This window comes from Sorex araneus, chromosome 1, assembly GCF_027595985.1.
Source record: "Sorex araneus isolate mSorAra2 chromosome 1, mSorAra2.pri, whole genome shotgun sequence".
Lineage (NCBI taxonomy): Eukaryota > Metazoa > Chordata > Mammalia > Eulipotyphla > Soricidae > Sorex > Sorex araneus.
Window position 1 is genome coordinate 89,903,519 of NC_073302.1, and position 15,116 is coordinate 89,918,634.

General features: G+C 39.6%; 1 protein-coding gene across 1 annotated transcript in view; it reads right to left on the reverse strand.

Moving 5' to 3' along the window:
- PCSK5 (proprotein convertase subtilisin/kexin type 5) overlaps positions 1–15,116 on the reverse strand; it is a 320,193-nt gene that overhangs the window by 128,159 nt on the left and 176,918 nt on the right. The window contains exon 7 of the mRNA XM_055119708.1: positions 13,995–14,167. Within this exon, the coding sequence (XP_054975683.1) occupies positions 13,995–14,167 (173 nt within the window). The remainder of the gene's footprint in view (positions 1–13,994; positions 14,168–15,116) is intronic.

Below are 15,116 nucleotides of genomic sequence, written 5' to 3' on the forward strand. Positions count from 1 at the left end.
ATGGAAAGTAAAGAAATCATTTCTACAACCCCTGGGAAAAGAAAGTGACAAGGGAGTTCACGAAAAGGCTCCTAGAAATAGCAACCAATTTCTGCCCATTCTGGTCGCCCTGCCTTTTCTGCTGCGTATCACTTCACACCTGCCTTTGTAGCCCATCAGCCTTCATCCACCCCTTCTCCACGGCAGGCTTTCTGTATTCAAACGCACTATGTATACTGTGTAGGCAGCAAAGTTATGTATATTAAGCAATTTTTATGTGCTGCTGACTTTTTAATAATACATTAAAATACGAAGTGCAATTATTAGCCATCATGCTAATTTTACAAGGCACACGTGAAAATCCATTTTCTATGCTCCACAAGCATTAGCAAATGCATTCGATTTCACTTCTTTTATTTCGCCCTGCTTAGTGATCCTGGGGACGAAACTAGTCTCACACATGCCAAGCATGTGCCCTGCCTCAGAAGCACCTCCCAGCCCCTGGGATTCACTTTGAAAAGAACAGGGAACCTGACCCCAAGTAGGAGCATGGCTGCTGGTGGTGACAGCTATGAACATTTCTGGCCAGATGACAACTTTTAAAATGTCACTTCTAACCTCAATTTAAAGTCTTTTCACTCTATCGAGAGGGCAGCAGAATAATGAATTCAAGATGATGGAATTCAAGCACTCTATTGTCTAATGGTATTTTTTTTTTTTTGCTTTTTGGGGTCACACCCAGCAATGCCAGGGGTTACTCCTGGCTCTGCACACAGGAATTATCCCTAGTGATGCTCAGGGGGCCCATATGGGATGCTGGGAATCGAACCTGGGTCGCCGTGTGCAAGGCAAATGCCCTACCTGCTGTGCAATTGCTCCAGCCCCTCTAATGGTTTCTTTTAAACAGGTTTTTAAAACAGTAATGAGGGGGCTGAAGTGGTAGCACAGGAGTTTAAGTACTTGCCTTGCACACAACTGTTCGATCACCAGCACTATTATATGGTTCGCCTGAGCACTGCCAGGAGTGATCCCTGAGCACAGAGCCAGGAGTAAACCTTGAGCACTAAAGAGTTTACACCCCTCCCCAATAAATAAATGTATGGATAAATAGTGGGACTGAAGGCACAGTGGACTGGAGTGATAGCACAGCAGGTAGAGTGTTTGCCTTGCACGTGGCTGACAATGTGGTTCGATTCCTCTGCCCCTCTTGGAGAGCCCGGCAAGCTACTGAGAGTATCCTGCCCACATGGCAGAGCCTGGCAAGCTACCCGTGGAGTATTTGATATGCCAAAAACAGTAATAACAAGTAACAATGGAGACATTACTGGTGCCCACTCGAACAAATCGATGAACAATGGGGCGACAGTGCTGCAGTGCTAGAGGAGACATAGGAGAAGGAGTAAAGTGCTTCCCAGGAGCCAACCTAACTTCAATCCTCTGCATATTCCTGGAGCACAGCCAGAGTCACTCCTGAGCACAGAGCCAGGAGTAAGCTCTGAGCACCACTGGGTGTGACCCCCCAAAAAAACAAAACAAGTACTGTGAATTATACAGAGTGATGTGACCAGACTAGTACAAAATCTAATTAGTCAAAACTGCAAATATAAACCCCACTCAGATTCAAGTCCCTGGCAAAAAGACTTTTGGATTTCCTATGCAAATATAAAGGAGGGGGGAATATAAAGCTGAGTTGCCCACTGCCCATATCTCCCTAAGCACAAATCCAGTAGTTCATCAGGCTGTGGAGGTTGGCGGAATCCCCACAGCAGATTGTTCTGTCCATGTGGGGGGCTGGCGCACACCGTGCAGCTCCTTACACGTCCTCACCAAGAGGACAAGGCTGGGTCCTTGGCTCCTGGCTCGGGTTTGAACAGTGTCCATTTCATTTTCCTCGGTTTGCTTATAAAGTGTGACTGAAAGAGGAAAACCAGTCTTTCAGGAAGAAAGGACAGCAGAAGAACTGGAGGTAATGAAAACCAGGTGTGTTTACCAATGGAAATAAATACACTTTATTCCTGTTCTAGCTTTCAGGAATTTTATACAATGAAAATTTGGAGCTGCATTATGCACTCAGGCTAGTACATCGATATTAACATTAAAAAGCCATACAGTGGAATTTTTCATGTCTACATAGGAAATGATGTTATTAGCAAAGCTAATTAGTGGCGGGTCTAGGACCAGAGAGATCCACTCACTTCAGCCAGGACTAGTCCTCCCTGGCTGGGGCTGACACGGCTCCTCAAAATGCTGGTTAAGAACCTGGTTTAGGGAAATGAGGGAACATGCAACAGAGGTGCACAACAGCGGCAGCATCACGTCAACAACTCCACAGTAACGGTTAGCTTTGGCTGTTCTAGCTCTGGTCATTCTATTTTGCTCACTCCCCCATTTCTCCTCAAACCTCATCTTCCTCACTATATTTGCCTCAGCAAGACACATGACTGATTTCCAGTCACTGCCACAGTCCTCAAACTTGGAGTCTGTCAGGGAAGTTTCTCCACAGTGTGGGGTCAACAGCTAATATGGGCTGAGGGTAGGAACATGCACATTAGATTTCTCAATTCTCCATAGCAAGAAGGTGAAGAAAAGTCCACTGGATGCCATATACCCTTAGAAATAATCACAACCAATCACTGACCCCACTGCTCGGATACAGCTACAGTATATACTGTACAGTCTCATTTGGGGAAGGGAAAAAGCCATCTTCACACCTGCCAAAAGTTAGTACACCTTGGATCAGTCCAGGGCAAAGGGGAAAAAAAAATCCTCATCTGGAGAGCCAGGTTTATGACACAGAGAAGGGCATTTCCCATAGCAACAATAATCGCTTACTGTTTCATTGGCTAGAAGGACAACATCCTTACTCTTCAATTTTAAAAATTCCTTTCATACATGCTAAAAAACATTTACCATCCCAGGAGTGGGGTAAGCGTTTATTGTGAATGCTTGAAAGGCATCTGGGAAAGAGGACTGGGGGCCTTTGGTCCCAAATGTGTCAAGCTGAGACTTCTAAGTTAGTTTCAGTCCACTGGTGCCCGCTCCAACAGCAGCTTAACTCTAAGTTAATCAGCATTAAATAAGTTCTCTTGTCTCTCTTGTCTATTTGTCTATCCATATATCACTCCAAAGTTTTACAACATTCACTAAATAATTTAGCAACAATCTGTCATTTGTTAAGATGCAAACTGGTACAAATTCTGCTACAGCAGAGAGCAGATAAAAACATACCCCTCCCGGAGGTGTTCCCGGCGCGCCTTCCGCCCAGAGATGAACCAAGAGCCGCGGCACGAGAAGCAGAGCCTCCCGCCTACTGACTGTGATCCTGAGGTCTCCTAACCCATTTTGGCACCAGAGCAGATTCTTGCAGCCATGCATTTTGACTGTGAACTGAACTACAACCTCGTGCAGCCCGGGGAGGGATATTTTTCCCTCTCCACCCCATTTTTCTGAGCGAAAATGGCAGCAGCGGCAGCAGCCACGCGGTGAGAGCCACCCTCTAAGACCCCTCCACCAGGAGGTAGGACTTTCTTTAGTGACGTAGCCTGTAGGTGATCCTGGGAGGGGAGGTGTTCCCGGCGCGCCTTCCGCCCAGAGATGAACCAAGAGCCGCGGCACGAGAAGCAGAGCCTCCCGCCTACTGACTGTGATCCTGAGGTCTCCTAACCCATTTTGGCACCAGAGCAGATTCTTGCAGCCATCCATTTTGACTGTGAACTGAGCTAAAATATTAGAAACCCAAAACCGCGCGGCCACTACTGCGGCCGCGCGGACTCAAAGTCTTCACTTTTACCAAGGAAGAGAAATTATTAGATGATGCTTATTCAGCAGGCCTGATTGTTGGGGAAAATTTCCAATCAACAATAGTGAGTTCTGTATGGAAATATGAAATGTACTCAATATATAGAGAGAATAATGGGAATATCATCAGCTACTTAGATGGGGGGTGGGGTGGGAGGGGGGTGTATTGGGGTTCTTGGTGGTGGAACGGGTGCACTGGTGAAGGGATGGTGGTTTAATCAGTATTTGACTGTGACTTAAACCTGAAAGCTTTGTATTTTTTTTCTTGTTTTCACGGTGGTTCAATAAAATATTTCTTTTAAAAAAAATAAATAAATTAAAAAAAAAACATACCCCTCCCAAGTGGGAGGCAGTAATTTTATTATGATTACTCTTGTTGCTTTTATTTCATAAGCTCATTATGCCTTCTTGCTCTCCTTTAGTGGACACATGAATTTGAGTGGAAAAATGTGGATGGTGGTTAAAATATATGTACGAGATAATATGTTATTATAGAATGACTTTGCACTTTTAGCAAATATTTTATATATCCAATCAGTTGTAAATTATGATAAATTGAAAAGAACATAATGATGGGGAGGAAATATAGTAGTCAAAGGCTTCCTAAAAGATTCAACAACATGGCACGTGCTAATAGTTATTGATCATCTGGATCCTTGATCTAAAGAGAAAAATTAAGATGGATGAATGTTGCATTTCCAAAAGGTGATCAGAGTCCAGGAACTCTGTTTTTACATACTTCTGATTCCCATTCTGGATACTGGTAATGTTAGCTATGAATTCATGGGAAAGCCCTAATCAATAACCCAAAGTCTAACCCAAAGAAAACTTACCTGAAATTCAAAGTATACTTGTAAATAAAATGGCAAAGCAAACTGCTAAGTGTGCTTCTACAATATCTATAATGAACTCCATGATTCTCCTAAATAAAACATTAAAATAAATCTCAAATAGGGCTTAACATATAGTGGATACTTAAGAAAACTGCATGAAACCTCAACATCCAAAAGGAGAGAGAGAGCAAAAGGGAATTCCCTGCCACAGAGGCGGGGAGGGGTGGAAGGGATGGGCAGGGGTGGTGGGAGGGATGCTGGGACCATTGGTGGTAAAAAATGGGCGCTGGTGGAGGGAGGGTACTCAATCATCGTATGACTGAAATGCAAGCACGAAAGTTTATAAGCCTGTAACTGTACCTCATGGTGATTCATTAATAATAATAATAATAATAATAAAAGAAATACTGCATGAGCAAAATAATAAGAATAATACTGGAAATAGCACAGTATTTTCAGATAATTAAAAACAATTAATTCCAAATTTTCAGTTCATTATGTCAGTGGTATTATTAAACACATCTGTCAGGACTGTGACATGCTGTCAATGCATTAGAAAACTGATCTACGGTGGGTATCAAATACACCAAGTACTATAAAAGTTCAACCAAACAAATACGGAAATAAAAGATGATTCTAGAGCAACTAGACTGCACATAGAAAGTTTTGTTATTATATATTGTTTAGTCTTATTGTTTACATTCCAGGGAATTTAGGATATTGCTGAAGGGATTTTGAGAGTTTCCTTACATTTAGAACTTTTTTTCATTATTTTCTGGTATCTTTATTTTCAGGACCTGAATGTTACTTATTTTCCCCTATCACCTAGCAAAGTGGAGTTTATAATAATCCAGTGAACGTCTCTTGAATATAATCAGGATAAATGAATGGTCTTTCAAAGAAAATTAGACAAATAGCTTCATATTAAATTATTATATGTTATATATATATTCATATTGGGCTGGAGCAATAGTACAGAGGGTAGGGCATTTGCCTTGTATGCAGCCAACCCAGGTTCAATTCTTGCGTCCCTCTCTGAGAGCCCAGCAACCTACCCAGTATCCTGCCCACATGGCAGAGCCTGGCAAGCTCCCAGTGGCGTATTCGATATACCAAAGACAGTAACAACAAATCTCACAATGGAGATGTTACTGGTGCCTGCTTGAGCAAATCGATGAGCAATGGGATGACAGTGACAGTGATACAGTGATATTCATATTATATAATGTCATATTATATAAATGCCAACTGACTAACTTTATCAATCATTGTCTTCTTTAGGAATAAAGTGGGCATTGTTACCTAGAGTTTCCCCCGAGGGCTTTGCCTAGCACACCATGTAGCCAGGCCAATGGATCACCCTGGTAAGTGGAATCATGTCAGTTTGGATGAGAGGAACTTTGGAAATTCCTTAGGAAATAGATACTGCGTCTGAAACTCTTGGCAAAAATTACAAAAGATCCTCTGCCCTCCTAAGAAGTTTAGAAGAATCCTTTTTGGTGGCAGGGAGCACAAAGAGAAGTGAAATAACAATTTCTCCATGCAAAAGTACTTCTTGACTGTAGTGTTCATGCTGAACTGAAAGGTCTCATGTAGATGCAGGAGGCTGAAAGCTTTTAAAGTATGCTACTGCCAATGTCCCTACAGAGATGTTAGTTCTTCTTCTGAGGACAAAGGACAGGATTCTAGAGAGTTCTATGAAGTAGTACCTGTTAAGACTTAGTGGACAAGCTGGATGAGGAAAAGAAAGAATACTGGACTCTAGGAAGACAAACGATAGTGACAGGAACAAGTACACAGATCTATAAATGTGAGTGAATGGACTTGACCACTACATTTATTTCTAATCCCGCAAGGTTCTAATGAGAGGATTTTATGAAAAAGTTCTAAAAACATAAAATGAAATTAAACAATTTTGAAAATGTCATGAAAATAAAAGCTTTTGTGTACTGAAACTTTTGTAGAATTTAAAATAACACCTCTTCTGAAGGACTTCTCAGTTTTAAAATGCTTTTAAGGTTTCAAAATGAGCATGGAATCAATGGGGCTTCTGAAGTGTAGTTGGCAGCAAATCCTTCTATTTCTCCCCTTTCAAGCATGGGCAAACTGGTGTTTTAGAGAATCATCTTTCAAAATACTCTCAGATATGTTCTCCCAATAAGCATATTGGCAATTTCTTTATAATACTCTCAAAATTATGTAGTTGCAGTCCCCATAATTTTTTCAGCAATATGCAATTGATTATACTCAGAATTTAGAGTGATCAAAGCTTTTTATAATATTTTATATAATTATGATTGTTTCACTTTTATTTTCAGTGGTGTTGATTATGATTTATAATACAGACTTTGTTATCTTTCAGGAATTCTGCTAAGTATTTTTTAAGCACTAAATACACAATACTCAAAACAGAATTTAACTCAACTTTAATAGAGGAATAAACTAAGATTCTAAGAAGTTAATTTAAACTGAACAAGATAGTAAACATTTTCATGGAAAGTCTCAATCCACATTCTGGACACATTTATAACCAAGCTTCTCAATTACTTTCACAACTTATTTCCCAAATAACAGCAAATGTGATCCAAAAGGAGCAAACTGAAGACAATTACACATTTATTCACACATTCCTTCACTCATTCACTTGTTGAGTATCTGATACAGTACTTAAGAGGGAGTGGAGAACAAAACAGCAAAACTAGCTCTTTTTGAAGGAGATGATCTATCAACAAAAGTAAGTAAAAGGATCAAAAAGGAAGGATACTGATTGCTAAGAACAGTTCTGAGGGTTACAGTACATGTGAATGGGGTGACTCAAGCACATCTCTTTGTTAGGCCAAGTTAATGCTTATTGTTGTTTGTTTTATTTTTTTCTCTTTAGATTAGAGTTGAGATTAGTTAGTTTAGAGGTAAGTAATGGATTTCACAAATGGAATGTCATTGTGACATAGACAAAAGCAGTCTCAATAGGAGATAAAGCCATTCAGTGAATTTGAAAGATAACAGAAAAGGGGACAGCATAGAAAACTGTCTCAAGGAACTTAGCACTTAAGGGGAAAAAAAAAAGAAGAAAGACAAAAGAATTCATTCATTCAAAAGAACAGATTAAGAGCCTGGATATGTATGAAAGGAAGTAGTAGAGAGAAGATTTTAATGATGAAAGGAGAGTCTTTAGCCTTGTGTTTGACTAAGTGAAAAGAAAAGGAGCAAGATGAGCAATTAATTTACTATAGTGACAGGAGAAAAGAGAGACACAGACTAAAGCCTGAGGTCACCTTCCCTGGTTTTTAAGAGTTTGGGACCAAAGCAAAGGTGCTGGGGGCTATTCCTGTCTCTGCAACAAACCTCCCCTATGCGCCCAGCCCATGGAGCACTCTCTCTGGCACCTGTAATTTATTTACTGTTTTATTTTAAACCTGTGTTCTGACTTCGTTAGTATGTTGAGTACCCATCTTCTATAAAGCTGTAGAGAAGCGTACCCTTTATGAGGATAAGATAATGATCAAAAATTATGTTTTATGAGTCAGTAGGGAGGCTGAGAAATATTAAATCCATTATTATTATTGTTTACTGCATTCAGCCTTGATGATATACCTCTCTATATTGCATTTAACTTTCTAGTTCCTTAGGAAATGTTACTTGGGAGAGAAAGAGAGCATTGTCAATTATGACAAGGTTTGTTCAGTTTCTCTAATGCAATTTTAGAGCATTAATTTTACAGGGTCTATAAATGAAATCAATTGTGATTTTGTTAAAGTCTTTGAAAACAGTGTTACGTTCTACTGAGCCAAATGCTTATCTTACAGTAAACAAATAGGGAACATTTTTGAAGTTCAGTATTTGTGACGTTTTTTGATTGTCAAGTGAAAATGAAACAAACGAATGCAGTCGATACCTGCACTCCCTGAGCAAAATTCATTTCCTCTGTAAAAATTTTTAATGCTGATATTTGTCTCTCTTTCCACCCACGATTTCAGACGGGCACATTCAGGGTGGTACGGCTGTAGCTGCCACCCATGATCAGGTGTCTTGACACTGCTGCCATCCCAGCCGAACTCTTTACTGCTTCATTCTTCAACCCTCACTCTCCAGCTCTCCATACTTTGCTCCACACACAGTTCCTTCCCTTCTCAACAGAGATCTTTGAAAACTGTGGACCCCCCCAGGTTACCACTGTGAATGAAAATCCATAGTGGTGTTGAAACAGAATAAGAAACAAACACCTCCCATGGTGAAGAAAGTCCTCCTGAGCTGGCCCCTGGGTCTTAAACTTACCCCCTCCCTGCTCACTGTGCTTCCCTATTGCTCCATTCTGTTCTAGAAACACTCCCAAGGCATCTTCTATTGGGGTGCTTCGCTCTTGCTGCTCCTTCTTTTTTTTCTTTGCTTTTTGGGTCACACCCTGTGATGCTTAGGGTTTGCCCCTGGCTCATGCACTCAGGAATTACTCCTGGCAGTGCTCGGGGGACCATATGGGATGCTGGGAATCAAGCCCAGGTCACCCGTGTGCAAGGCAAATGCCCTACTCACTGTTCCTCCCACATAGAATATTCATTCCTAATTTCTGCACCTGACTGCCATCTTACCATTCGTGTCTCCATTTAAGTCATCACACCCTTTAAGAAAACTCCCTTTGCCCCTAGTCCTTAGCTCAAAAGATACTCTTGCTTCTGTGCATGTTCCCTGTCTTCCTGACAGAGCCATCTTTCTTTATTCCTTTATTTAAAGTATAGAAAAACTAGGGATTCACTAAACTCAATTGAAAGAATAACATTTTATTTTTGTGGAAAGAGAGTAGTTAAATCCTCGTGGGCTAAAGGGACAATGCTGACAAATAGGTTTTCATCCAGCTGCCTGAAGCAATTATTTCATTCTTTTTCCCCCATAACTAAAGCATTTAGCCAATAATTCACTTATTTTTAAATTATTTTTAAAAGTGATTAATTTGGGGTAATGTTTAGGGTCACATCCAGTTTTGCTCAGGGTCTTTCCTTGTCTCTGGCTCTGGAGTAACTCCTGGTGGTGCTCAGAGATTCAAACCAGGGTCAGAGCCAATGCAGTTGCATGCAAGGCAAGTGCTTGCCTTCCTGTACCATCTCCTCAGTCCCATATTTCCTTACTGCAATCTACACTATAATTTATCTTTACATATGAAATATTTATCTAGTTATTTCATATATGCTTGGCAATGTGTTTTACATAAAGAACACAACTCAGGGTAATACAGAAAATAATATAATGAACGCTGTGACGAGTGATCCCTGAGCACAAAGACGAACCCCCTAAGCATTGCCAGCATGGCCAAAAAACAAAAACAAAACAAAACAAAAAAGAGCTATAAAGTTCGCTGATTCATTGGAAATCTAATAACAGAGAAGAGAAAGGGCTCTTTTTTTCTATAAAAACTAATATGGAGTTTTTGAAACACTGAATTGCTATATATTTTTTCCTAAATTTTATTTATTTACTTTGGTTTGGCTGGCTGTGCTCAGAGCTTATTTTCACCTCTGTGCTCAGGGACCACCCCCTTTGTCCAAGGGGACTACATGCAGTGCCGAGGATGGAACCCACGTCGGCTGCGTGCAAGGAAAGCACTTACTCACTGGGCAATCTCCTTGGTCCACATTTAGATAGGTGTTCAGAAAAATACCACGTGGGGAAAATCAAAATCAAATCCAAGACTTCAAACATGAATAACTGAAATGCATTTGCATACTGAGAGGTTATCTCAATGAAACAAAGATGAGCTTATTAAGAGTCAGTAAAGTTGAAGCAAATGTACACAGAATAATAAAATAAATGACATTATTACAGAATCAGAAAGTCTATGCTGTGTTTTGTATATTATTATTAGCTCTTACAGGGCCCAACCCAAGCTGTGCTGTGGAGGGTCTGATATATTCACCAGGTAGAGCTAATGGGGCCACACATCGTAGTTTACTCATGGACACTACCTTTCTGGCCCTACACACAGCTTTTAATCCACCAATACAGGCAAGTCAGCGGAATCATCTGGCACTTCACAATATGAAAAAGGTTCAGGAGATAACAATTGGGGACTCAAACATGAGGCTTTTCTTTTTCTTTTTTTTTTTTTAACTTTTTTGGTCACACCCAACGATGCACAGGGGTTTCCTCCTGGCTCTGCACTCAGGAATTACCCCTGACGGTGCTCAGGGGACCATATGGGATGCTGGGAATCGAACCCAGGTCAGCCGCATGCAAGGCAAAAATGCCCTAGCCGCTGTGCTATCACTCCAGCCCTCGCCTGAGGTTTTTCTTAGAAAGATATTATCTTTTACTTTTTTTCTGAAAGAAAAGATGTTATACATAATTTATTTGTTGAGAGCCTGTTAAATCCAAAAGATTGTGTCAACTGCTCTATATGCATTATCATCTCACTTAACACCCCCACCAAGTCTGTAGTACTAAGAGTGCCCTATCTTCCATGAGGACATGGAAGCAGGCAGGCAATCTGACCCATATACAGTCAGAGAGCAGCAAAGGATACATTCTCAATGCATAATAATGCATATTTTATGCTTATTTTATAATGTAATAATTTGGAACTTCATATCTTCATGGTGATTGCTATGCATGTTACAAGAAAGTCTATGTGTATTCGTCGCATCAAGCTCCTCTTCTGTTGATCTTATCAACAAACTCAACGGGTCACTACCGCTTTCCTGTAGCTGGTGAGCAACATCAAGAGAATATTCTGTTCTCCTGAAGACTTCTGTTATTCCCTTAATTCTAAAAGTAAATGACTCATTAAAAAAATAAACTCCCTTTTTCAAAGTAAAACTGTAAAAGCTCCACAATGGTATCTCCATACTCTTAAACTTTAGAAATATTAAAATTAATGAACTTTTGCTTATGGATGGCCAGAGAAGGGTGTCGATATATACTGCTAGACAAAAAAAAGTTCCATGATAGAGGCATATGATTTCAATTATATATATGTATATGAAATAGGAGAATGGAAAGATATAGCCCATACTTTCTACATGTTTTTATCTCAGTGGATGGAAAATCTATTTTTCATTTTGTTTTTACTGTGTGATTTATTATAGTGTTTGGGTCACCTTTATAATTAATAATGGCTATAATTATTCTAAAAATTAATTTATTTCTAAATATAATCATTTTCTAAGTCTGAGTAACTTTCTTTGAGGACCTTTATTTTCATTTTAGTTTTTCCCCTTCAATTAGAGCACCACATTAAAAAAATTGCTTACATCTTGAATTTCACTTAAGATTTCCACCAAAAGTAAGAGTACCTACCAAAAATACAACTGAAAGGAACTAGATAGTATCATCTGATTCAGTGGACATGGAATCTATTGAACACAGATGATTCTTTTTACATGTTTACATGGCAGTGCATTGCTGTCAAGTCTATTACACATAATGTTACATACATTACTAATGTTTATTATAGTAATACGATATTCCAGATTGTTCTCTGTAATATTAAGGGTCATATATACACATGCAAATTAAAAATTAAATATGGACCAAGCTTGACTTATTTAAACTGAATAATCATTCTACTGCTGGCACAGAAAGAGAAAGAATAGAAATCCACAGTTCAGGGGTTTGATAATGAGATCAACAGATTATTTAGAATATATTCATTTGGTGTTCAGATACACTAAAAGGAAAATTCCAAGCAATAATTTAAAACATTATCCTAGAATTTTATAAAAGACTCTATAAAATGCTAGAAAGTATGGCTCAACGAAACCTGAGTGTCCCTTTCAGAAAGTGTCATAAGAAAGATATATGTCCCCACCGACCCTCCCACTATTTCCAAATAACCAGGAAATAGCTTCACTCAAACTTTTTATTTGAAACACCGATCGCACAAAAGTGGAAGAATCATTACTATGAGTACTCCAGCTACAACATTACATTAACCAGATGCATGCATTCCATGACTCCAAATCTGGCCTGAATATATAACAACCTGTGGTTAGCACACTCTGTAGTAAATTTAATTAAATTCAACAAACATTTACGAAGTAACTAGTTCAATGGACTCTACGGGGTGTGCAATGCCCATAAAAAGCAGCCGAGCACAAGTTCTGCTCTCAAGGCACTTAACATTGGGTGAGGGAAACATGCAAAATTAACTGTGGTAACAAGCACATTATGATAAGAAATAAATGCATTTGCGGTGAGAATACAGAGCAGAGGGAAAACAAGGAAGGGGTACATGAACTCTAGTTTGGGTAGTGAGAAACTTGAGTATTAGTAGTAGAAAGAAGTAACATTTTAAGTTAATTAAGATTTGGCAGTAATGTAACAGGATAGACACCAAAAGCAGTATACACTGATGGCAGAAAAAGTATATCTGCTTCCATTACAAAAAAATTGAAAGGTGAGCACGAAAAGGGATGCTGAGGTTCGAGCAGACCTGACCTAAAATAAGTGGTGGTCCATTATGAGTAACAAAGGGAAAGGAATTGCTTCAGATTGGCGCTCTCTCTTTCCAAGATTAAAGTAGCATTTTTAAAATTTATATTAAGGCAGGATTTAGGATGTATACAATTTATAATAGACATTATATTACATTAAATTATGTGCTCAGTTTTAGGGTATTTCTTAGTAAAATCATAGAAAATGATGGGTTAAGCTACCTGGTTAGGGAGCTGGGAAGTCAGCATAAAAATATTACTGTCCCAGGATAAAGGGAGGATTAGGAAAGGGTATGCAGAAGGGTAGCACTGCACTGTAGCACTGTCCTCCCATTGTTCGTCGATTTGCTCAAGCGGGCACCAGTAATGTCTCCGCTATGAGACTTGTTGTTACTGTTTTTGGCATATCGAATACGCCACGGGTAGCTTGCCAGGCTCTGTCCTGTGGGTGGGATACTCTCGGTAGCTTGCTGGGCTCTCAGAGAGGGGTGGAGGAATCGAACCCAGGTTTGGCCGTGTGCAAGGCAAACAAACGCCCTACCCGCTGTGCTATCGCTCTAGTCCTGCAGAAGGGTATTTCTGGAAAATCTATCAATACTGGCTGGGAAATTCTAGTATCTCCACTTCTCATAAATCTCTCAGTTTCAAGCATTTCTTGTTCCAAATGCAAAGTTAACATAATAGTGAGTCTATTTCCTTTGAAGAAACCTAAGCATTCCAATAACTCCTTCCCATCAGTGGGAACAAGTTCTTATCCCCAATTACTTGCAGAACAGATATAATACACACTTCATAATATCCCGCATCTTTGTGTTAGCCCATTATTTTAGCCTACCTATGTCTCTCTTTATAGAGTCTGCAGAATGATATACTAAAGGAGTGAAAACTCCAGTTACAAAGATGACTTCACAGGATTATCATCATCAAATGCCACACTGTGAACCAAGGTACTTCCACAACTTACCATTCTAACCCCATTTTCAAAGGCCTGGCGGGTGAGCGGAGCAGGTCCGTCCACAGTCTTGCCATCGTCATCTGGGCCCCAGCTTGCACTATAAATGTGCACATGCTGGGGGTTGAAGCTCACTGATTTCGCTTCAACCATGTCAGTGACATCTCCATCCAACATTCGGACTCCTTCAAGACACAAAGGGGAAGTGGATGATTACAAAGACCTCACTTTACAACACCCAAATCGCCTGTGCCATATGACACTTTGAGCAGTTTGAGGGAAAGAAACTTTGTTTATCTAGGCAAACACGCTGTCCTCCAGAAAAGGATAACGCAGACTTTCTTGAAGCTTCCTTAGGGAAAAAGGAAGTTATATTGCATGCAACAGAGTGCCATGTCTTTAAAATCCTCTCTTTAATCAATTTGCTACCTTTGCAACTTCCCACAAACTCTCCCCTCTCCTTTTTCTATCCTGAGCACTCAACAAAGGGAGGCTCAGACAAATTTCTCTTCGCGAGCTAACTTGTGTTCATAATTGGTATCAAACATTCTGACCTCAGCCAGCTTGCAAGAGTTGGAGAGGTGCCGAGTTAGGTTGGTTTAACTTCATCTCTGAGTATTATTTCCTAATTTGCAAAAATGATGTGAACATAAAATCCTACTTCTTTGCCAAGTTATTTCAGAAATAAAATAACAAGTGAGAATGCATGTTACACACCAAACAATTCTCAAGGGATTTTAACCATATTCAGGCATTAATCTCCACTGATGTATATTTCTGCCAGACACTGAAGAATGTATTAATAACCTTAATTTGCAAAAAAAATGAATTCTAATAAAAAAATAAGCTATATGTCAAATGCCAGACTTCCCTATTGTTTTGGAGATTCACAATCACAGTAAAGACAAACCACCTTGAAAAAGCAGTGAATCTTTAAATTCCTTCAGCTTAAGTTAAATACCACTTAGACACCAGATAATTTAAAATTATATCTTTAGCATGCACGATTATTACTTAAGATGGCACTTATCTACAAAGATTTCACATTTTTGAAAAATTAAATTTTTTTTCTAGCTTTTTGTTTTTGTTGTAATGGGGCCACAACCTTCTGGCTCAGGTATTACTCCTTGCTCG